At 62.5% G+C, this 22559-nt stretch overlaps 2 protein-coding genes across 4 annotated transcripts; one reads left to right on the forward strand and one right to left on the reverse strand.

The window, feature by feature from the left end:
- Positions 1-107: 107 nt before the first annotated feature.
- Positions 108-11962, reverse strand: FBXL16 (F-box and leucine rich repeat protein 16). The gene is made up of 6 exons (XM_004270357.3): positions 11632-11962; positions 4227-4882; positions 2989-3497; positions 2531-2615; positions 2153-2216; positions 108-1884 (listed from the first exon to the last, which is right to left on the reverse strand). Exons 2-6 carry the CDS (start codon positions 4866-4868, stop codon positions 1736-1738), a joined length of 1449 nt encoding a protein of 482 aa, XP_004270405.1. The 5' UTR covers positions 4869-4882; positions 11632-11962; the 3' UTR covers positions 108-1735.
- A 6036-nt stretch (positions 11963-17998) lies between these two features.
- On the forward strand, positions 17999-20763 carry METRN (meteorin, glial cell differentiation regulator). 3 transcript variants are annotated; one of them, XM_004270356.3, is made up of 4 exons: positions 17999-18597; positions 18887-19287; positions 20196-20255; positions 20332-20763. In XM_004270356.3, exons 1-4 carry the CDS (start codon positions 18086-18088, stop codon positions 20646-20648), a joined length of 1290 nt encoding a protein of 429 aa, XP_004270404.2. In that variant the 5' UTR covers positions 17999-18085; the 3' UTR covers positions 20649-20763. The 3 variants fall into 3 exon arrangements, with proteins under 3 accessions (XP_004270404.2, XP_049555988.1, XP_033285166.1); XM_049700031.1 differs by having other exon boundaries at positions 20206-20255; XM_033429275.2 differs by lacking the exon at positions 20196-20255.
- Positions 20764-22559: the final 1796 nt, after the last annotated feature.

Genomic DNA, 22559 nt, shown 5'->3' on the forward strand with positions numbered 1-22559 from the left:
AGTAAGTCTGATGAGTTGAGAGGTGCACAAAAATTCAGACTTGGGCCACTCAGGACAGATACACCTTCCCCCCACCATGGCGTCATGACCTAAAACCAAATCAGACATGTGTTTTTACAACTTTTTTAATATATATTTTTATAAACAGGTCACGTGATAAAATAGCACAAGAAACACTTACCAAATATAAGGTTATATCTTCCGCATATACAGGAGAATGAGGTCGTATGTACAATAAGAAAATGATTTTAGGGGTTGGTTGGTTTTGTTTTCCTCTCTCCCCCTAATTTTTCCTCCTACAGTCGTTGGAAATGTCACAGCTTCAGTTGCATTAATACTTTGGACAAATGGACAGCTGCCCCTCCCCACTAGGGAGCTGTGGGGAGGAGGGGCTGAAGAAACTGGCTCCTGACCACCTCAGCCCTGGAGCCTCTGGCCAGCGCTCCAGGGGCAGGGAAATCTTTGGGCTGTTGAACTGTTTCTCTTCAACAGCATCTCTCGCTCGCTCTTTCTCTCTCTCTCTCTCTCTCTCACTCTCTGGCTCTCTGGAAACTGGTTACTCTCTTCCAACCGGATGGGGGGGTGGGGGGAGTGTCCCAAGATTGGATGTGGGTGCTGTATATCCTGGGGCTCAAGGTTGGGATGGAAAGGGGTCCCAGCCCCCTCCTCAGTAATTGCCAAGATGTGCCAGCACCCCCGGGACCTCCCAATATCTTGGGATTGGACAGAACACGGTGAACCCATGTGGGCAAGTAGAAGTTTGGGAAGCTGGGGAGGGGTGTGAGGCTAGAAAGGAGCCCTCCCTCCTTTGGGTGTTGAGGGTGAGCTGGCCACTGGAAGATCGGAGCCGCTGGCTGGGGCCCCCTTTCCCAGCTTCCACCTGACGGATACCTGCCCTGGGTGAAGTGTGATGCTGAGGGGCCTGGGCCCAGCTGGCTACAGGGGCTGCGGGGCAGGGTCCAGCCAGGACTGCTCCCAAGGCCTGCAGGCCCAGATGGTCGCTCCAGCTTCAGGTCTCTCAAGGTAGCTCTACCACCCCTGGGTTGAGGTGGACTGGAGCCAGCTGGGCTAATGTTGATTATGCCAGGGTCACCGTCAGCCCAGCGGTCCCTCTCCTAATCCAGTTCTGCCCTAGCCTGGCCAGGGCCCAAGGACCTTAGGCCTGTGTATGGGGGTGGGGCGAGCACGGCCTGTCTCACACAGCGGCAAAGAAGAGGGGAGGTCGCTGGGGTCAGGCTGGTATGAGGTGGGGGAAGGGCGGGTGGGACTTGGGCTCCTGGGCGGGCCATGGCTTTGGCGGCGGCCTGTTTCCCCTCGCACCCCTCGGAGGGCTCCAGGCGCGGTGCAGTGGAAAATGCGGGAAGCCCTGGGGTCTCTTCCGGGCCCCCGTGTCCTGAGGGGACCCAGCTCCCCTCAATCCCCCTGGGCCCTGCCAGGGGTGGGGGGGACAGCGGGGAGACAGAGAGGGGTGTGGCGGGGAAGGCGGTAGGGGCGGCCGTCTGACGAGCTCAAAGCGCCCGCAGGACCGAGCCCCAGCCCCCCGCACCCAGCGGGCGGGCAAAGGATGGCTGCGGCTGTGGCGTGGTGGAGGGCGGGCGTGCAGTTGCGGGTGCGAGGGGCATGCACAAATTCCCCGAGCGTGCGTGCGTGCGCGGGACTGGCCCGCCCACCGCCCTCCCTGCTCGAGGCGGGGCCGGGAGGAGAGCGAGGGGCCGAGAGGCGGGAAGGCCCTGCGCTACTCGACGACGAGGCAGCGGGGCAGGTGCTGCGAAAAGTACTTGAAGAGCTCGGGGGTAGCCCCAGGGCAGTTGGTCAGCTCCAGCTCCTCCAGCTCCTGCAGCTGCACCAGGCCCGACAGCCCGGTGGCGGTCAGCAGCGGGCAGCCTGCGTCGGGCGGGAGGCGGGGCGGCGGCTGAGTGGGCGCGGCCCGAGGGCTCCGGAGGGCGGGGCTGGGGGGAGGGAGCTCGGGGGCCGGGCAGGAGCAGGCCGGGCTAAACTTTGCCCGGCGTCTCCGCCTTCTGACTGGGACTTGGGACGCAGCGAGTCAGCACCAGGTATGGGTCTGCACAGGGGACCCGGCAGGGCTGGCGGAGTCGGACTAATGGGGGTGGGTGGTCACTGCCCAGGAGGACGGCGTGGGGGGGGGTCTCACCTGCCAGAGACAAGAGACGCAAACTCCTCATGGCCAGGAGGTGCTTCAGCCCGAAGTCCTGCACCTGGGCGGGAAGGCGGGGCGAGTTAACTATTTCCGTTCGCGCCCCGAGGGAGCCCCACTCTTGGGGTCAGGCCATAGGGGGCAGGGGGTGGGTTCAAAACGGGGGTTCTCAGTTCCCCACGGAGTCGGTGAGGCCCTGGGGACTCTTTGCGCTTCGCTTACGTCGGCCGCTTGGGTGTGGAGGGATCCCAGACTTCATTACAGGATCTGAGCGGGCCGGGTGCAGGCCAGCGGCTTGTCTGGGTGGAGGCTTTCCCCGTGCCCCCCACCTCCCCTGCCTACTCCCCAATCTCTGGAGGCATGGAGGGCTGATACCTGGCAGCACCATCGCAGGTAGAGGCTGCGAAGGGACGACATGGTGGACAAATAGCTGAGGCCAGTGTCCGTAATGCGTACACACCTGTGGTCGCAACAGAAGGAGGCTGCCCACCTTCAAAACACCCGACCCCTTCCTCCTTTTCCCGAAGTGTCCCGGTCGTGAACTCCCCTCCTGCCCCAACATGCCCCGCCCTTTCCATAGCCCCGCCCCACCAGGCTCCGCCCCCACCTGACCCCTCGGTGGTATTCCCTACTGGCGGGACATAGCTCAGCCCTGCTCTCGTGTTATAGCCCACACTGGGCAGGCCTCTTATGAGGGCCCCGCCCCCCCCCCTTGCTGCAGCCCTACTCTAGCTATAGGCCTGTCCACTAGTCCACTAGGCTCCCTGCTTAGAGGTCCGGCAGGCCTCGCCCAGCCCTGCCCTCCAAGGCCCCGGGGTGGGGGACGCGCACACCTGTCCAGCACGAGCTCCTCCAGGCGGTGCAGGTCGCAGGCCACGTACTCGAGCGCCATGTCGGTGATGCGTGGGCACCACGAGAGGTCGAGGCTGCGTAGCTTGCGCAGGTTCTCGGCCACAAGCTCGACACCATCGTCGGTGACCTTGGAGCAGCCAGAGAGGCTGAGTGCGGTGAGGTTGGGCAGGCTGTGCACCACGTTGACCACGCCGTGGTTGGTGATCTCCCAGCAGGAGAGCAGGCGCAGCGTGTGCGTGCTGTGGCCCTGGCGTGCCGTGAAGTAGGCCAGTGCTGTGTCCGTCACGTGGTAGGCCTGCAAGCTCAGCTCAGCCAGGTTGGGCAGCAGCTGAGAGATAGCCGCGATGGCGTCGTCGGCCACGTTGATGCAGTCGCTCACACTCAGCGAGGTGATGCGCGCGCTCAGGCTGGACCACAGCCCAGCTTCGGTGAAGTCGTTGCAGCCTGACAGCTCGAGGCGCACGACACCCTGCATCTGCTCCAGCATCACCTGAGGGCGGGCAGGCGCGGGGTCAGGAGGCCCCGACCTCCCCCTCGCCAGGGTGCAACCCTACCACGTTTTCCCCAGACACGCCCCTTCCCCCAGGGCGTGGTGAGGATGGTAGGAGACAGAGCAGAAGGAGCCCACCGAGGGGCAGGAAGCTGTTTTTAAGCGTGTATATGGTGTAAACATGCATCAAGCTGTATTCTGACAAGTGCACTTTACAGTGTGTTCGTTACACTTGAACAACATCTAAAAGAGGAGGCAGGGCACAGGGGGCCTGGGAGTCCAGGGCCTGGCCAGAGCAGGTGCTCAGAGCCATAGGTGTTAATGATGTGATGTTAAGAGTCCAGGTCCCGGGGAAGGGGCTGCCTCCACAGCTGCTCCTCTGACCTTTGCCCGTTTCTCCCACCTCCTCCAGCATCCTCCCTACCCAATGTGAGCTTCTTGGGCATGCATGGCCTCGCATTTAATTGACTGCTTTGCTGTTGCTGTCTTGAAATTCTTAGTCATCTTTGAACAAGGAACCCGAATTTTCATTTTGGTCCCCCAAATTATGTAGCCAGTCCTGCTCCCCCCACCCCAGAGCTACACTCCTCCTCAGGACACCGACCCCACCCTCGGCTGCTTTGCTGCTTGTGTGCCCAAGCTTCTTCCTACTCCCCCCACATGTGCTGAGTGGCTGCTGCCTGGCCCTGCCCCCCATCCCTGCCCTTCTGGGCCAGTGGTGGTGCGCACCTCCAGGCCGGCATCAGTGATGGTGGAGCGCTTGAGGCTCATGGCCTTGACACCCTTCTTGGAGAGGGCATAGTTGTCGATGAACTCACAGATGTCCAGGTCGGAGACACCGACCAGGCAGAAACCCTCAAAGCCACGTGCTGCGAAGCCCTGCAGGTTCACGAACTCCTTCTCACCTCCAGGCAGAACTGTGTAGAGCTCCTTGGCATGCAGCACAGGCGTGAGGCCCGCCCAGAACTTGGGCTGGTAGAGCACACGCCTCCAGGCCTTGCACACCTGGGCCAGCACGCACCTCTCGCAAGCTGAGAAGTACCAGAAGAGGCCATTGAGGATCTTCTCGTCTGTGGCCAGTGGCGGCCGCTCTACTGGGGGCCCGGGCACTGGGGCTAAGGCTGGTCCACCAAGGGGGAGCCCTGCCTGGGGGCACAGGCCCCCGGCCAGAGCAGCCCGGGGCGGTGGGGCAGCCAGGCTGGGTGGTGGGAGGGTGGGCGGGGGTGGCTGGCAGGGGCGGTTCTTGGCAGCCGGCGTGCCCTTGGTGATGCTGGCTGTGCCCAGGCCGTTCGGCTGGCCTGGCAGCTTCACCAGGCCATTGCGAGGCAAGCATGGAGGCTTGGGGTCGCCGTCGACGCCCGGGCTCGACATCTTCCTCGCTCGGTCTGCAGACAGTGTCCAGGAGAGAGGGTAGTGAGTCTGCTGCCAGGGCAGAACTGAACTCCTTTCCATCCATGGGCGTCCCCTCCCATGCCATTCCCAGAACCACCCAACAGAAAGGATCTGAGTGTAAGTCCCTCCCTCCCTGACTGAGAGTTACAGGAAGGCAGGGCTGGTCATGACCACGACACTCCTTGAGCACCTACTGTATGCACTGAGCTCAACCTCCACCCACTCACAGAGCTTTTCGATACCTAGGCACTATGGCTCCCATTTTACAGATGACAGAACAGAGATGGAGGGACATTCGCCCATGACTGCTCCCTTTACCTTTGCTGCTCACCATCAATGTCTGCCAGGCCTGCCTCTGCTGGACAGGGGCTGGGGAACTGAGGGTTTGGGGCATTCTCTGGCCACTTCTCTATGGGGTGCCAGCGTAGCTGTCTGGAGTGGTTTGAGTAAGCCATCTGAGACTCACATACCAGCCTCTGAGAATCTCAGTGGCTACAGGAGGTTCTGTGGCTCAGAATCTACCAAGAGAAAGGGCAGGTGTCTTCCCAGGGTGCTTACCGTGATGCCAGCACAGTGAGCCCTGCACACATACTGTTTCTTTAATCCTCCACTCAACCCACTGAGGACGATGATGTGATGACTGTACCCACTGTACAGATGAGGAAATCATGGCTGAGGCAGCATGAGTTGCTTGCCTGAGGTCATAGTAAGTGGTGGAGCCAAGACATGGACACTGAGCTGGCTGTGGAAGGCTATGTGTAGGGAGCTTCCCACAGGGTGGGGGCTGAGACCAACCCCCAGCTCCCCTCCTCAGGCCTCCAAGGCTGTGAATGGGTGGCAGAGGGCACTGGGCACAGACGACCCTGGAGAGAAGGGGCAGCAGGACCCCCACAGCGCTACCATCTGTCCCACATTCCAGATCTCCTGCCCATCCCCACCTCAGACATTCAGCGAGGAGGTAGCATACCCAGTGGCTCACCCCACTCTGGCTATGTGGCTTTGGGGAGCCACTTCCTTCCCCAAACCTCACTTTCCTCACTTCAAAGCCTGGGAAGTGACGATACTGCCCCACGGGACAGCATGTGACAAGGACTACGTGCAGTGCATGGCTCATAGTGAGCTTGCTGGCCAAAGGGTGAGCGGACAGGAGCCCCCAGGAGGGAGGGGAGCCAGTGGTCCTGCCCTGCTCTTCCCAGTACCACACCCTCCACTGGCGTCCAAGCCCTGGACAGGACAACACTTGCCAGTATTCCACACCTGGGGAGGGGGTGCATCCTGGGCTGGGTCCAAGGGTCTTACTGTAACATGTGGCCCTCATGGCTGCCAACCAGCTTTGGGTCCAAAGGCCTTCCTGCCCTGGTAGCCATGAACTTTCAGGCTGGCAGTCCACCCCAGGGCCTCCCTCCCCCGAGGAGGCTCCCACACCTTGGCTGCCCCTTCACTACAGCTCATGACCGGGTAGTAGCAGCCTCACACTGGCTGATACACGACATCCCTGACAACATTTGCTGAATGCCCACTGGGATAATTGTGTATTTCAACCTTACAGCAGCCTGGGTGGGGGGCACAGGGGAAAGCACTACTGTTACCACCGTTTTCAGATTAGGAACCGGAGGTTCCCAGGAGGTACAGTTGGCCCACAGTGGCAGGAGTGGCCTGACATGAGGGCTGCCCGATATCGCTTAATGCCAGTACATAGGAGGGGACCATCCTGGGACAGCAGTGCCTCATGGGGGACAGGATGAAGCCCACAATTGCCCCTGCCCCACTACTGGGGCCAGTGGAGAGGCTATCCTGGCAACTCCCTCCTGCGGTTTGTGCTGGGTACAGAGGGGTAGCCCCAGCCTGAATACCTTCTGTGTCCCCAGAGCAGGGCACGCCGGCTTTCTGCAGAGCAGGCGCGGCCGGCCTGACGCCCGGAGGCAGCACCATGGACAGCGCCCCTCCAGCCGCCTCGCGCGGGCTAGGAGGCCAGGCCAGTCCCGGCCCGCTCCACCATGGACAGCGGCGGGGTGGGGTAGGGAGGGGTACGGCCCGGCAAACCCAGTTCAGCTGGAGCTGGGAGGGGCCCTGGAGGCTTGGGGTGTGGGGCGGGGGGAGGAGACGCCCGCTCGGCTAAGATCCGGAGGAGGAGGCGGCGGAGGCGGCACCAGGGGAGAAATAACTCAAGAGCAGTGCCGATTTAGGTTGAAAATTCTCCCAGCCATGGGTGTGCACGTGGAGCGCCTGAGTTGGGGGGATCACGTGTATGCCCCGGGCATCTGCGGGGCTCCCTTCCCGTCCCCCACAGGAGCTCACATTTGCATACACCCACAGTCCCATCCCCACCCTCCAGACCTCAGGGTGGAACTGGCCCATGGAAAAGAGTCCACAGGAGGGAGGGGCCATGCCAAAGATGGCCCGCAGCAGCCTGTGGGGCATGTCCAAGGCCTGACTGCCCCTCATCCCACACCCCATCCCCGGCCAGAAGGCACTGGTCAGCCTGTTGGTCAGCACCCCCCCCCCCCATATATGCCCTGGGTTGGAGCTGCCTTCCCACAGAGGCGGCCCTGCTGCTCCCCAGCCTTGTCCACGGTCTTCCTGTGCTCCAGCTGCTCCTCATCCTTAAGCCTCTCACCCAGCCTGAGCCCTGGCTCTTTAGCTCAAAACTAGAAACAGCCACACATTAGCCCAGGGGTCAGGGCTTTGGGAGAATGCTCACTGTTCACTTTGGAAATGGGTCTGCCTGCCAGTTAGGCAAGAGGTCCCTGGGGGGCTGGGATGAGGGCCCCTCTGCCTGGCCCTGACCCTGGCCCCACCCCCCCAGCCAGACGGGTTGCAGAGCCTCCCACCTTCTTGGTACCTGCCCCCGCTGCCCCCAGTGGGGCTAGGAGGACCTGCTTGGATTTTCCTGCCAGGATGGGGCAGGGGCAGCTGCCAGTCCGCTGGGGACTACTTCCCCTTTAGGGATAAGCACGAGAAGCTAACGCCAGGAAAAGAGCCTTTTAAAATAAGATGGTCAGGGCTTGCACTATTCTTAGCCTCAGCCCCTGGTGTGTTGTGTCTCTGTGTGGAGTGGAGTTCTGGGGGAGGCCTCCTCCTGGGATAGACTGCAGGGGCTCGAGGGTCCTGGGTTCACCCCAGAAGGAGGGAGGTGATGGTCACTACTTTAGTTGTCTTGTCCTCATCAGCCTGAGCCAGAGCTGGATCAGGGTGCCACTTGGGAGAGCTAACCATGCCTCTGTGTTTCCCCAGCAGACTCATGTGAAGCATGGGGGGGTCCCAGGGGCTCACGGGAGGACTCCAGACCTTGGTGGCTTCCAGGCTAAGGGTCTGCAGATTGCCATGCTGGGGCTTCATAAGGAGCTGCCTCTCCTGCAAGTCAGGTCACTGGGCCCCGAGACTCAGCAAGTCCACCTCACAGCCTCACTTCTAGCCCCTTTTCGTCCTGACCCTACAGTTCAGCCAGACCCTCTGTCCTGCATTCCTCCTCCCCTCCCCTCTCTGCCTGGGCACATGCTGGCCCCCCTGCTTGCTCAGTAGGCCTCCCTGCTCCGTAACCCTGCCAGCTCCTTCTCTTCCATCCTTCAGTGTGAGCACTGCCCCTGCCCCTCCCTGGGGGACCCCCAGCACCGGGGAAGCATAACCAGAGTCTCCGCCATCACGTGCATTATCATCACCGTCTACCTGTCTGCCTCTCCTTGGCTGGGGACTCCTTGAGGACAGACAGTGTGACTACTGAGTGGCCTCTGAGTGCTTGCTGAATGAAAAGAATGGCAGTCCATTTATCAGGGTCATGCAGAAAGGGGTGCAGCTAACAGAGGCCCAGGAGGCGGGACGGAAGGCAGTCAGTGGAAAAGCTGTAGCTCAGCTTGTCAGTCCTGATGACAGAGGCCAGTGTCCATAGGGGAGGGAGGGGTTGGTGCCAGAGTCCCTGAGAAGGCTCCCAAGACCCTGGGGCTTGGGGTGGGCCTTGCCGTTATTCTGACCTTTGGGAAGAGGACGGCTCATGTTTCCTTTTTGACTGAGTTCCCCCCCCCCCGCCGAGAGCTGCAGAGTTAAGGAAGCTGGATGCCTGTTCCCCATAATCTGGCCAGACCCAGGGGGGCAGGGGACAGGAAGCACCAGAAGGGAGGGAAGCCTGGTTCTGCTCTGCTCTTCCCAGCACCACGTGCCCCCCCTTCCACCCACTGCTGGTCTGAGCCCATCAAACACTGCCTGACCACAAGTGGGGAGAGAGAGGCTCGGAGAGTGAATTTTCAGAAGTTGTACAAAGCTGGGATTTGACCCCAAGACTCAGGCCAGGCATGGTGGTCCAGAGGGCAGTCCCGGGCCCCCACCAGCCTGCTGCTGCCTCCTTTCTCTGCTCTGTTCTGCTTCAGTCCCTGTGCCCTTCCAGCCTGGGTCCCTCCGCTGGGGTCTCTCCCAGCGTGCCCCTGTCATGCCCCTGTGCTCCTTCCAGAGGCTGCAAGCTGATGTCAACCACTGGCACACTCTTCTTTTAGATTGCTCATGCCCAGGAAACCCCCCACTCCTCATGGCCCTAAGCTCAGAGGTCTCTTCCTCCATCCCTGATACCCCCACGTAATGCAGTGTGCCCTGGATGCTGGGGGGCCCGGCCCCAGTAGAACCTGCACTGACCAGTTCTCCCTGCTAGCTGAAGACCATGGAGCTGGGCAGGGCATTGGTAGCCAGAAAAACTCACATCAGGTCGATCTGCAGTGCTGGCCCCAGGGGCTGGGGTGACAACTAGGATAGTTTGGGATTGGGGACACAGCGCAGGCTGACAAATTCCATGACAAGCCCTGTGACTCAGGCACATTCACATCCCTGCCACTTTGCACACGTCCTAGCAGCAGCGCTCCCCTCCCGCCCCCAGCTCGGAGATGCTTCTGGGGTGCGGGCTGCCCCACCCGTGCACTGGGGGCTCTGGGAAGGGAGCACGTGGGCCTCAGGAGAGACCTGAGTCGGTGCTCAGCAGACCAAGTCCTGAGGCCAAACTCAGGGCAGCTCAGCCATGTGGGGCCGGGTGCCTCGGGGGTGGGTGTTGGGCTTCAGTCCTCATCCTGGCCTCTCTGCTCTGAAGGACCTGAGCCCCACAGGGCCTAGGCCTGGGGCATCTAGTGCCTCAAACACTGCCAAGGGAAGGAATGTGGCCTGAGCCCACCCTCTGCAGCTGGTCTGGCTAAGGCCCCTCCCGGGCCACTGGTAAGGAAGGTTCTGGGCCACCCACTTACCCCATAGTGCTTCCTTTGCTGCCACCGTCGCTCTTCCCCTGAGCCAGCCCTCTGAGACGCAGCAGCAAGCTCCCACGTGTGACAAGATGGGGGCTGTGGAAAGCTGACAGCGCCAGCCAAGGAACCCCTTCCCCGACCTCCAGGTGAGGTGTCTCCCTGGCTGAGAAGGCCTGCCTGAGGCCCAGCTGTCTTGAGTGTCCCAGGTGCCCTGACCTCGGGGCCACTTGTTTCCTTTTGAGCAGTGGGAAACAGGACTCATGCAAGTGCCCTGGAAGCGGGTGTGAGCTGCAGGGTGGCATCTGTCCCATGAACCTCCCCAGCGTTAGAGGTGCCCATAGGCCTCCCAAGGCGAGGGGTGGTAGAGGTGGGGGAGCCAGGCCAGGCTGTGGACGCGGCAGGCACTGGGCCAGATGAATCCTGGGGTCCCTGAGGGCTGAACAGCCCTCCCTGCTCTGCCAGTGTTTATGACTGGGGCTTGAATTTCCCTCCTCCCCAGATAGCACTCGGTCCAGCCCTATGGCCACCTCCTGCCAAGCCAGTGGGTCTCCATCAGGCCTCTGCCCTGGCCTGTGGGACCCCAAACCTCTCAGGGTCCTGAGCTAGCTCAGGCCTTCTGCTCCAAGGCTGCTGTCCAGTATCTCTCAAAGGAGCCTGCTGGAAGAAAGGGCCCCATGCCCCACGTGGCCCCGGGGAGGCCTGAGCTGACCCTGGTCAGTGGGCCCTCGGAGGCGGCAGGTGAAGCAGCATGTGGCGTCTGCCCTCTCCGTGGAGGGAAGGCTTCCTGTGCAGAGGCTGGGAGGGGCTGGAGGAGTGGCCACTGGGCTCCAACAACCAGGCCTTCTCTCCTTCTGGGGTCATGGGTGGGGACTCTTCCCACCCACTCAAACTCCCAGAAGGACAAGACCCTCCCCCAGCAGTCTCAGGGTGCCCAGTTCTCCTTCTGGGGCCCTTCAGCCTTGGACATCGCCCAACCCCTCCTCCAGAGCCAGGCACGTGGCCAGCCCCCTCCCTTCGCCTCGTCTTCCCACTGTGGCAGCTCCAAACAGGGCCAGGTTCAGGTGTCCAGAGGCAGATCAGCCACCGGGCCACACGTTCACAAGCTCCTCCTGGAGTGTAATTGTATATAACACCTGTCTCACAGGGGCAGGGGCTAATGGTGCTGGGGTGGGGAGCCCAGAGTGCAGTGGGGTCCAGGACCTCACCCAGCCAACCCAACTGGGGTCCTGCAATTCGGCTTCCACAGGGGCACAGCACCGTGGCACCGACCCCCAGCCTTGGTCCAGTTGCCATGGGGATCGAGCCTCGACCAGGCCAGCCACTGGGGTGAAGGGCTGCGGGAAGGCCTGGCAGGGCTGGAGGCCCAGCTGCAGCAGCCAGGGAAGGGGCTGCGGTTACGTAAGCCCTCCGGGGGTGGCGGCGACGCTGTCCCAAGCCCCCTCCCCGCGTCGTCCTCATTGTGGCCTCCGCGGTGTTGTGGCCTGGCCCCCTACCCGCCTTGTAAGCCTGGCCCGGCACACACACCTTACCTGGGCCCTGGCTCCTGGCTCATGCCACGCTGTCCACCGGGCGTCCTCCCGTCATGGGGAGCCCGGCATGGGCACCGGCGAAGCGGGGAGGCGGCCGAGGTGCTGGTCTGGCAGGCAGGGCCCGGCCGCGCCCCGCGCCCGGCCTGGCCGGGCCCCCTCTGCCGCGCCTCGAAGAAGAGCTCCCGGGTGGGAGAGGATCGGCCGCCCCGAGCCTCCCACCAGGGAGGCTGAGGCTGTGCCCAGATAAATAAGGCCGCTTTGCAGGGAGCCGGGCGGGCGCCTCCTCCCTCCCCTCGCCCTCCTCCTCCCCGCGCTCCTCCTCTGCCCTCCTCCCCGCGCTCCTCCCCGGCCGCCGGCGGCGCCGCGCCCGCCCCCCGCCCGGCCTTACGCGCCGCTCCCTCGCGCGCCCCCGTTGCCGGTAGCCAATCCGGGTTGGCGAGCCCGGGCGGGGGCGCTGAGGATGCTGAGCCCCGCCGCGCCCTACCGCGCGCAGAGCGCGCTCCCGCGGCGGCGTGCACGGGCACGCGCCAGCCCGGACCTCACCCCCGCTTCCCCTCGCCGCGGGCGCCCGCACAATAACAAACCCTGGCGCACGGCGGGTCGGGGAGGGGAGAGGAGGGCAGGGGAGGGCGGGAGAGGGAGGAAGGCGAAGGAAGGGCCGGGCGCGCAAAGGGAGAGCCGGGTGGAGCGAGCCCTGCCTTTTGCGGAGCTGTGGGGACCCCGAATCCTGCGGGGCGGAGAGGACTCGAGCTTTTGGGCGCCGGCCGTCCGACCCTCCCCCTCCTGGCCCCTCTTGCGGAGCCGGTGGCCAGGCCCCCTGAGCGGCCCTCGCATCTCCCGCGCACCTGCGGGGTGCCAGGCCCAGGAACCTCCCTCAGTGAGGAGCGCAGTTGCACACCCGCAGAGCCGAGAAACAAGAGACCAGTAGATCATTTCAGAGAGTGACGAGTGCGGTGAACGTTCAAGAGGGTCACGTGATGGTGACCGCGCGAGGTTGGTGGTGGGAGTGGGGCTCCTGAAAACAAGACGCTTAAACTGAGTGCCCCAAGGGTGAGAGGGCAGACGAAGTTGTTCAGGAAGGGATGTGCAAAGGTCCTGAGGCCTAAGGAGCCAGGCAAGTTCCCTCTGGAATGGGTTGCAGGCCTCGGTGGTGGCAGCTCTATAGGGCAGGCTGGGTGGGGGGCAGTGGGGTCTGGCGGGAGGGTGTGGAGGGCTCTGTCTGGGCCACTGGGGATGCCAGGCCTCCCAGCAGGCTCAGGGCAGAGGACAGCGGCTAATATCGCCCATCCTGGGACCTCCTGGGAGTGGAGAAGGCAGAAGGACCAGGTGCAGGGAGAGCAAAGCTGGGTTTTCACACCAGGGAAAGAGCCTCAGGGCAGAGAGGCAGCACCCCCGGCCCCCAGAGCCTTAACAGAAAATGAAACCAGCTGTTGTTTGCAACATTTTGACAGGAAGCGGGACCCAGTGGGGCTGGTGTGAGGTGAGGGCAGTGGAGGGGGAGCAGCCTGGCCTGTCCCTGGCTGGTTTGGGGGGTGCCACTCTGGCTGTGTGTGGGACGCCGGTGGGGGTGAAGGCAGCTCTTCTGTGTGGCAGGGACTTAAGAGTCACCATCCTGCTGACACTGATCAAAGGGGGAGGCTTGGTGGGACAGGCAGGGGGTGCGTGAAGACTTCGGGGTGACCGGGAGAGTGTTGTCTGACCCATCGGGTAACGTCCAGTGTGTGCTCAGCCTCCACCCCATGAGAGCATGCGTGGGTTGGCATGGACCCCGATGTGGACAGCGCCCTGACTGGTAGGCAGGACTTCACTTTGCACTTTGAGGGGCTCTTGCCCCTCAGCAGTGCCAGGGCCCCAGGCAGAGAGCAAGTTATGCCCTCAAAGGGGCCTGAGAGGCCACCTGCCTTGGGAGAATCTGAGCGAAGAGCTCTTGCTCAGAGGGACATGCGTACTCTGTGGGGGCCTCCTGAACACCTGTGCCCTGCTCACCTCTGCCCCCACCTGTTCTCCCAGGTGCAGGGGGGTCACTTTACAGTGCAGATGCGGTCCCCATGCTCCCAGGGCTCCCTCTGCTCTTTGCTGAAGCCTGCAAAGCCCTGAGTCTCTGGCACTGCCAGCCCACAGCCTTGCCCTGTACCTGGCCCCTTGCTCTTGGAGTCTCAGCTACACTGGCCTCCCTCCAGGGCCAGGAGGGCACCATGTCCCTCACCTAGATCATCCCCTCACCTGGAGCACCCCTCATCTGGAGCATCCCCTCACCTGGAGCATCCCCTCACTTGGAGTACCTTCACCCCTCAACTGGAGCACCCCTTGTCTTGATGCCTAGGCATGGAGGAGTCTCCCCAGTCCAGGCAGCAAGGGCTTTCCAGCTCTGGAGCATGAGGGGGTGAGGATCTGAGACCTTGGAAGGCTATGAGAGAGGGAGCCACTGTCACATCAGGGAGTGGGGCTTCTCACCATGGAGGTCACCCTCATGGCTCTGGAGGCCTGGGGCAGTGGCTCTAAAACTCCCTGAAGCTCCTCACAGGAGGTCCTCAGGCCTTTCCTTGGGAGTTCTGGGGTGATATGTGTGCCCTGGAACCACATGCCTGGGCCCAAATCTCCTCTCTGTGGATGGGGCCTCAAGACAAGTAGTTTCCTGCCTGGAAAATGAGTCTGGGGTCCAAGGGGTTGCCCTGAAGATCCTAGTGCAGCACAGGTGGTGAGAGCCTCGTGCTCCCTAGTGATTAGGCCGGCTCTGAAGCTTCCTGCTCTGAAGCTGCGGGGCCACATGGACACTGGGCCCCTCACTGCCTCTGCTCCCCACCCAGAGGCAGGAGCCCCGAGAGTGCCTGGGGAGGGAACCATGTGGGGTGGGAAGGCCACAAGTGTGTTTGCCAGTCCTCACCACCGAAGCCAGATGGGCGCCCACAGAAGTGAGAACCTCGCAGCGTGGGGTGGCCCTGGCAGCTGTGGGTGGCGGGCGGTGGGCAGCAGGCCTCTCTGCTGCTTCTAGCTTCTGCTTCCTGCCTTCCCTCCTCCTGGGACGCAGGCCCGACTCACCAGGGGCAGGGGGGTGGAGCAGCCGGGGCTGAGGATGACTCAGGGCCCAGCTGTCACCATGGCAACCCTGTTGCCTAGCAATGGCGGTCTCCCAGTAACGTCTCCTAGCAATGGGATATTTTCCCGGGCCCTGGCTGGAGCCTGGCAGTTATTTTTAGCTCAGCTGCAAATCAGTCTGCAGCTGCGTTTTTGGCTCCTAGAGAAGATGCAAGGTGTATGTGGGGCGGGGAGGGGGGTGGATTTCTCATCAAGGGAGGAAACTTGTCATGTGTCCCAAGGTACAGGCTCATAGGTGGGCAAGGCCAGATTCCACCTGGGAGTGGAGGTGGGGGTGTGTGCAGGTGAAGCGGAACCAGCTCAGGCTGCCGGGAAGAGTTGGCAGATATGACTGTCTCCCTGATGGGGTCTCTGGGAGGGCTGGTCACTCCAGCACCCTAGGGCTCCCTAGGTCAGGCTGGTCAGGAGCATTCCAGGCCAGTGTTCATGGTGGGCACCACTGGAGCGTGTCACTTGGTGGCAGCTTCCTGGCACCCTTGGCTCTCAGTTGTGGGAACTGTCCCCGTTGTCCTTTGCTCCCATGCTCCCAGCCCCCGCAAGGGGTGCAGTGCCCTGCCCTGGGCCAACTAGAGCACACATTCAAGAGGTCCTGGCTGCAGGGGCCTGGGCGGCCACAGACTCAGCTCGGGGCAAGGCTGAGCTGGCCTCTGCTTAGCCCCCATCTCTCCCTCTCCCCCACTTCTGCTGAAATGGGAGCCCAAGTGGGAAGTCTTGGACAATTGGGAGAACTTGACCCTTTTGGGCTTTCTCACCATTTCCTCAAGAGCTAGGCTCACTGTCTCCTCGAAGCCAAGTTCCACCTCCCACTGGCCAGCTTCCTGTCCCTGGTTGGCCCTAAGCTCCATCCAGACCTGGGGCACTCTTCCCATCCCTCCACCCCCATTGCCTCTGTCTGGCCTTTGTGTTGCTCCCACCGGCCCGGGACCAGCCCAGCGCCCCCCTCGGTCACATGTGCTCCTCATCTGTGCCCCTTACCCTGTGGGGTTGCCTCCCCTGCTGGAGGGCAGGGCTCACTTGGACTGCTCCTTGTCCCAGCATCTGCTCCAGTCCTCTGCCAGGACTTGGGTTTTGAGTGGAAATGCAGAGAGGCCCATTTTGGAGGGTCAGGGCACTGAAGGGTCTGGAGCTGGGGGCACTCCAAAGGCTGAAGGAGCCTCCAAACTGAGCACAGATGTTGAGGGAGTTACCTGAGATTTGGGGTATCATTCATCGATCCATGCACTCACTCTCCAGGTTATTTACTGAGCATGTCTGCTCCGGCACCAGCAGCAAGCAAGGCCAGGCGTGGCCTTCTGGGCGCCCTGTCTTGTGGGTGGCAGACCTCCGATGGCTTATGCCACTGGGTGCTTCAGGGAAGCACCCACAGGGCGTGGGGCCAGGAGCTGTGAGGAGAGGCAGCCTTCTGTGGTCTTCTGTGGGTGACAGCATCACCATTGGGCCCCTTGAAGAATCAGCTGCGGCAGAAGGCAGGGGAAGCCTGGTGTTGAGGGGGCCACAGCTCAGTCCTTTCCAGACTAGGTCACCCTTTAGGAACCCCTTCCAGGCACCCACGGACACTAGCCCATTTTCCGGGGGAGGAGGAGGGTGGGGAGCCAGGGGCCCCAGACTGGTGGGAGGTGGGGCTGAGGCTGACTCCTCACACTGCCACCAGAGGGCGCCTGGAGCCCACTGTCCGCCTCCCAGGCCTGTGCAAGAGCAGTCAGGGCCCCAGTGACCCGCCAGAAGTGGACCCACTGTCTCAGCAAGGGCAGCTGACGGGGGTGCCCGCTCCCTTCCTTCTAGTGGGGCCTCTTTTGCCTTCTATGTGCCCAGCGCCAGGCCCTGTGTACCCCTTTTTAAATTTGTAATTGGGTAAAATACACATAAAACTTACCATCTTAACCATGTCTAAGTGTGCAGGAGTGTCAAGTACAGTCACACTGTTGTGCAGCCGTCACCACCATCCCCAGGACGTTTTCAGCCTCCCAGACTGAAGACTCTGTCCCCATTAAACACCAACTCCCCATCCCCCTGCCCCTGGCAACCTTCATTCTAATTTTTCTCTATGAATTTGGCTATTTTAGGTACTTCAAATGAATAGACTTATATTTGTCCTTTTGTGATTGGCTTATTTCACTGAACATAATGTCTTCTAGGTTCATCCATGTTGTAGCATGTGGCAGAATTTCCTTCCTTTTTAACCAGAATAATATTCCACGGTATGGATAGACCCCATTTTGTCTACCCATCATCTGTCAATGGATACTTGGCTTGTGTCCACCTTTGGGCTATCGTGATTGATGGCTGGTTCCCACCGCACCTTGCCCAGGGCAAGGGGCCAGCTGAGCCCTGAGGATGCCTTGCCCCTCTTTGGCCCTGAAGGGCCCTGGAGCCAGGGGAGGGGGCAGTGGTACGCTCAGTCTGGCAGCGGCTCCAATGCCTCCCTTCCCCTTGGCGCCATCTGCCTTCATCTGTCAGCCTGCACTTCTGGCCCAGGGCAGCAGGAGGGCTGGGGTGGGGGGACAGTGGGGTAAAGACTTCACATCCGGGCTTCCCTGGTGGCGCAGTGGTTAAGAATCCGCCTGCCAATGCAGGGGACACGGGTTTAAGCCCTGGTTAGGGAAGATCCCACGTGCCACGGAGCAACTAAGCCTGTGCGCCACAACTACTGAGCCTGCACTCTAGAGCCCGCGAGCCACAACTACTGAGCTCGTGTGCCACAACTGAAACCCACGTGCCTAGAGCCTGTGTTCTGCAACAAGAGAAGCCCGCCACCACAATGAAAAGTAGCTCCCGCTCGCTGCAACTAGAGAAAACCCGCGCACAGCAACAAAGACCCAAATACAGCCAAAAAAAAAAAACACAAAAAAAACCCTTCACACCCACAGGCGGCAGAGAGTCTATGTCAGCTAAAGCTTTCAGTGATCTCAAGGGTTCCAGTGTGAGGTTGGAGTCCTGGGTTTGTGCCTAAGGCCTCTGTAATCTGACCCCACGGTTTCACCAGGCTCTTGGGTCCCATCCACTGGGTCCACACCTCAGGGCCTTGGCCAAGGCTGTCTGCTCCTCCCCATTGTCTGGCATTCTCTCCAGTCCCCATCTGACAACCTACTGCCCACCTCCTCCCTAGCCTACACATTGGCATTGGGGGCGGGGTTTCCTCTATGAGAGTGGGCCCCGTTTCAGCTTGTCCCGACCTACTAGGGGCTTGATTCTGGGGCTCAGGGCTGTCCTTGCTCCTGCTTTTCCACGGTGCCTGCAGCCCCAGTGCCTGGACTCTCATCGCTGGGTTACCGCGTGGCCTGTGGGAAGTCACCAGGGCCAGGTTAGGGAGAGATGGGGGATGGAAGCCTAGGTACCAGTCTTGGAGAGAGCCACCCAGATGAACTCCCCTCCCCCAGAGGTTCCAGTGGGCACCACCCCCACCCTGGCCAAGGGCTTGGAGGACAGTGGCCCGACCAGGACTGCAAGCAAGGCGAGGCTGGAGGCGGGGGTTGGCGGGGGAAGTAGGGGGGTACCTCGAGGAGGTGACACTGAACACGTCCGGCCGTGGAGCCCCCTCCCCAGCGCCTCCTGGGCCACGGGCTGGTCCTCCCACCCCCGAGAGCGCCGCTGCAATTGGTGGAAAGTTCGGGCACCGCGGCGCGATTGGCTGCTCGGCCCGCCCACTGCCTCCCGGCAGCTTCCAGGCTCCCGGCCGGGTGGGCGGCCGGCAGGCGCGGGCGGTGGGGGCTGCGCGGGGCCGGGGCCAAAGCCCCGGCTGCTCCCGCCGCGCCCCCGCGCGTCCCCGCGCGCCATGCCGCCCCCGGCGCTGCTCTGCGCCCTTTGCTTCGGCCTCTTGGCCACGGCCGCCCGCGCCGGCTACTCGGAGGACCGCTGCAGCTGGAGGGGCAGGTACGAGCCCCACTGGACCCCCGCGCGGGTCAACCCCCTGGGACTCTGCGCACCCCTTAGGAGGGGGCTGGAAGATGTGTCGCCAGCCCTTTGGGATGGGGGCGCTCCGTCCCGGCACCGAATCCTTGCCCTCCCCGCCCCCCGCCGAGTCCCAGAACGCTGGGCCTCAGTTTCCTCTCCACAAAGTGGACGCAGCTGTTGATGGCTGCGGGGAGAGGGTGCAGCGGAAGCGGGCTGGCCGGGTGTGGACGCCGGCCGCCCGCCTCAGCACCGACCCTCCGGTCCGCAGCGGCCTGACCCAGGAGCCCGGCAGCGTGGGACAGCTCGCCCTGGCCTGTGCGGAGGGCGGGATCGAGTGGCTGTACCCGGCCGGGGCGCTGCGCCTCACCCTGGGCGGCTCCGACCCCGGTGTGCGGCCCGGCATCGCCTGCCTGCGGCCGGCGCGGCCCTTCGCAGGCGCCCAAGTCTTCGCGGAGCGGGCGGGCGGCGTGCTGGAGCTGCTGCTGGCCGAGGGCCCAGGCCCGGCCGGGGGCCGATGCGTGCGCTGGGGTCCCCGCGAGCGCCGGGCCCTCTTCCTGCAGGCCACCCCGCATCCCGACATCAGCCGTCGCGTGGCCTCCTTCCGTTTCGAACTGCGGGAGGACGGGCGTCCAGAGCTGCCTCCGCAGGCCCACGGCCTCAGTGCGGATGGTGAGTGCAGGCCTGGGTGGGGACAGGTGGGAGTCGGGAAGTCGCTTCCTGGCCTCGCTGGGTGGGAACCTGCCTGTCCTCCCCACTGCATGGAGGGAGAAACCGAGGCAGCCTGTCAAAAGGCACACAGCTAGTGAGTAGCAGCGCCAGGACAGGTGGGGGGGAGGGGCAATCCCTCACCTTGCGGGTTAGGGAAATTGCTGACAGAGGGCAGAATCCCGGAAGGGGAGGCCGGGCAGGGCAACCCGGGCCCCTGGTCCCTGAAGGGTTGGGGGAGGGGATGACGGCCAAAGCTGTCCAGGGCTCCCTGGCCCAGCGGTGACCTCCCTCCCCTCCCCCAGCCCAATACAACAGAAGTCCACTGTGAGCCCGGTCACCATGGAGATGCAGCCCCGCCTCCCAGCAGGGCACCAGGCCCAGCTTTTTGCTCTCCTGGAGCTTGGAGCCTAACCTCACAGGGGATGGGGGGGTCTCTGCTCTGTCTCCTGACCCTCGAATCCACCATAACCTCCTGCCACGTGGGCTGGGCCGGTGACTTTGGGCCCCAGGAAGCAGCTCTGGGAGACCAAGGGTGCTGGTGCTGCCTGTGAGATGGGTGTTCAAGAGCATGTGCCTCGTGCACCCAGACCCTTGAGCTCCAGCTCGGTGGGTCTTTGTGCCTGCATGTTGGGCACAGCCCCCAGGCCCATGTCTGTGCACGTGTGTGATGCATGCACGAGCCTGCAGTGTCACCCCAAGTACAGGGTGTCTTCAGGGTGTGTACACATGGTCCCTGAGACCCCCAGTTGCCATCAGGCCCTTAGGGGGGTCTGGTAGCTTGCCCTCTCTATCCTGTGTCCAGCTGGGGAAGGGCTCGGGTAGTCCTGGAGAGGTCAGGGCTGCCACTCATGACCTCCCCTGCATGCCAGGTGCCTGCAGACCCTGCAGTGATGCCGAGCTCCTCTTGGCCGTGTGCACCAGTGACTTTGGTGAGTGTCCCTGCTGTGGGGCGAGCCAGGGGCCTGCCCTCCCCTGAATGCCACTGTCCAACATGTGTCCCCACAGTGGTCCATGGAACCATCCACGGGGTTGCCCATGACACAGAGCTGCAGGAGTCTGTCATCACCGTGGCCGCCGCCCGTGTCCTCCGCCAGACATTGCCGCTGTTCCGGGTGGGGGGCCCTGGGGGCCAGGCGCAGGCCTCCATTCGCACCCCACTGCACTGTGGCGTCCACCCTGGCCCTGGCACCTTCCTCTTCATGGGCTGGAGCCGCTTCGGTGAGGCCTGGCTGGGCTGTGCACCCCGCTTCCAGGAATTCAGCCGTGCCTACACGGCTGCCCATGCTGACCACCTCCACCCCTGTGAGGTGGTGCTGGACTGAGGGGCCTGGGAGCAGGGTGCTGGGGAGGGGCGGGTAGGAGGGTGGGGGGGTGACCTCCAGATGGCATCACAGTACCAACTGCTTCCGAGGTAACAGCAATAACCAATAAGAACGCAGCTTGTATTAGCCAATGTGCATCGGGTGCTCGTGCCTGAGCCCAGCCCTGGGCCTGCCTCACTTCATTTTATTCTCCCACAGCCCCGGGCACTGCCCAGTTACCGCTTCACAGAGCCAGAGACTGAGGCTCTGGGGCAGTGGTGCCATGTCTAAGGCCACCCAGCGCACGCCCTGGAGAGGGGCTGCTGCTGGGTGGGGGCATGCAGGGACCCCCCACTCACGTCACCCTCAGCTCTGCTGCCCCCAATGCCAGGTGATTCCACTTCTCAGAGTGGGAGTGGAAAAGGGGCCATAACACCCAAGGTCTGAGGTGGTTGGAGGCCCTTGTAGGGGGAGGCAGGCGACACCACTCCCAACCTGAGGGAAGGGGCTGCAATCTGGCGGGCCACCGACTTCCCCGCGTGGTTCGCTGCAAGCCCAGCAGAGTCATCCTGGCCCCACTCTGCCCCTGGGGAAGAATGGGCCCCTCTGTCCACAGGCCCCTGCAACGTGCCCAGCATCCTGACAGCTGTGGGGTCTCTTCTGCAGGGTCCTGCTTGTTGCCCATTTCTAGTGGGCGGGGGCACACAATGGGGTCTCTAAGGACCGTTTCCCGCCACTGGCCTCATTGTCGCTGCCCCCGCCTTCCTCTCCAGCCTCAGCCACATAAAGGGCCAGCGCGGTCTGGACAAAGCTGACGGCCCTGAGGCTGAAAGGCCCCAGGATGGGGGTGCACGTGGGACTACTGAGCCCAGAGGGAGCTGACTCTGCTGACCCAGACCCATAGCTCCTGGGAAAGAGGGCCACAGCTCAGATCTGGTGGGGTGCCTGGGCTGAGCCCCAGAAACAACTTCCCATCTCTGCCTGGCAGCCCTCACTGGAGAAGGGGCCCTGCCATCCTGCAGGCAGGAACTGAGGCTGGGAGAGGAACAAGGATACACAGGGCCACTTCTGCCAGATTCGGCTGATATAGGTACCTCATGTTGCCACGCCCTGTGTGAACACTGCATCACTCCAGTGGCTGCCCTGGAGTTTCCGTGGGGCAGGCTGTCTAAGGCTACACTCGTGTCGGGTACGCACTCCTTTCACTTGGACGGGCCATTTGCTGTGGGGACTGGTGAGAATTGTGGGTGGGAGCACAGTCATCCTGGGTGGTAGGCTCCCCTGGGCTCCTTCCACCTTCTGCTGTTCCTGAGGCTCCTTGCTGTGCCCTTTCGTGTCCCCAAACTCAAACCGGCACCCATGGATTGTTCAGAGCTCAGGCACCAGACCTCTCCTCTCCACGCACATTCCGACATTCCCTCATTGGAGAACTGGGCCAGCCTTCTGGCTTTAAATACGATCAACGTGCTGATGACCCCACATTTGGATCTCCAGCCTGGACCTCTCTCCTGGACTGCAGACCCTTGTATTCCTGTTTCCCCCTCCCCCCACCAGGGAGTATCTCAGTAAAGACCAGAGGAGGAGGAGGTGAGTGTGCTCTCCTGTCATCCTCCTCTTCATCTTGGGAGGCTTTTGCACTGCCCATGCAGACCCCGACCTGAGGAGTGTTTCGCCTCCAGCGTTGAGAAGCACCTCACCCTTGGCTCTTGCCCTAATTCTCTGGCCAGCTCCCCACAGCCTTGTTTGGACAGAGGCCCATGGCCACACGCAGTGTGGTCACTGTGGACTACCTCTGGGACCATCTGTCCAGAAAAATGTAGGGCATCTTCTCTGCGCTGGGCCCTAGGCTGGACACTGGCCTCTGCCCACCTGCCCCAGGAAGCGCCTCCTATGCACACACCATCCTCCAGAGAAAGTGTTGGCTTTGCAACC

This window comes from Orcinus orca, chromosome 16 (genome assembly GCF_937001465.1).
Source record: "Orcinus orca chromosome 16, mOrcOrc1.1, whole genome shotgun sequence".
NCBI lineage: Eukaryota > Metazoa > Chordata > Mammalia > Artiodactyla > Delphinidae > Orcinus > Orcinus orca.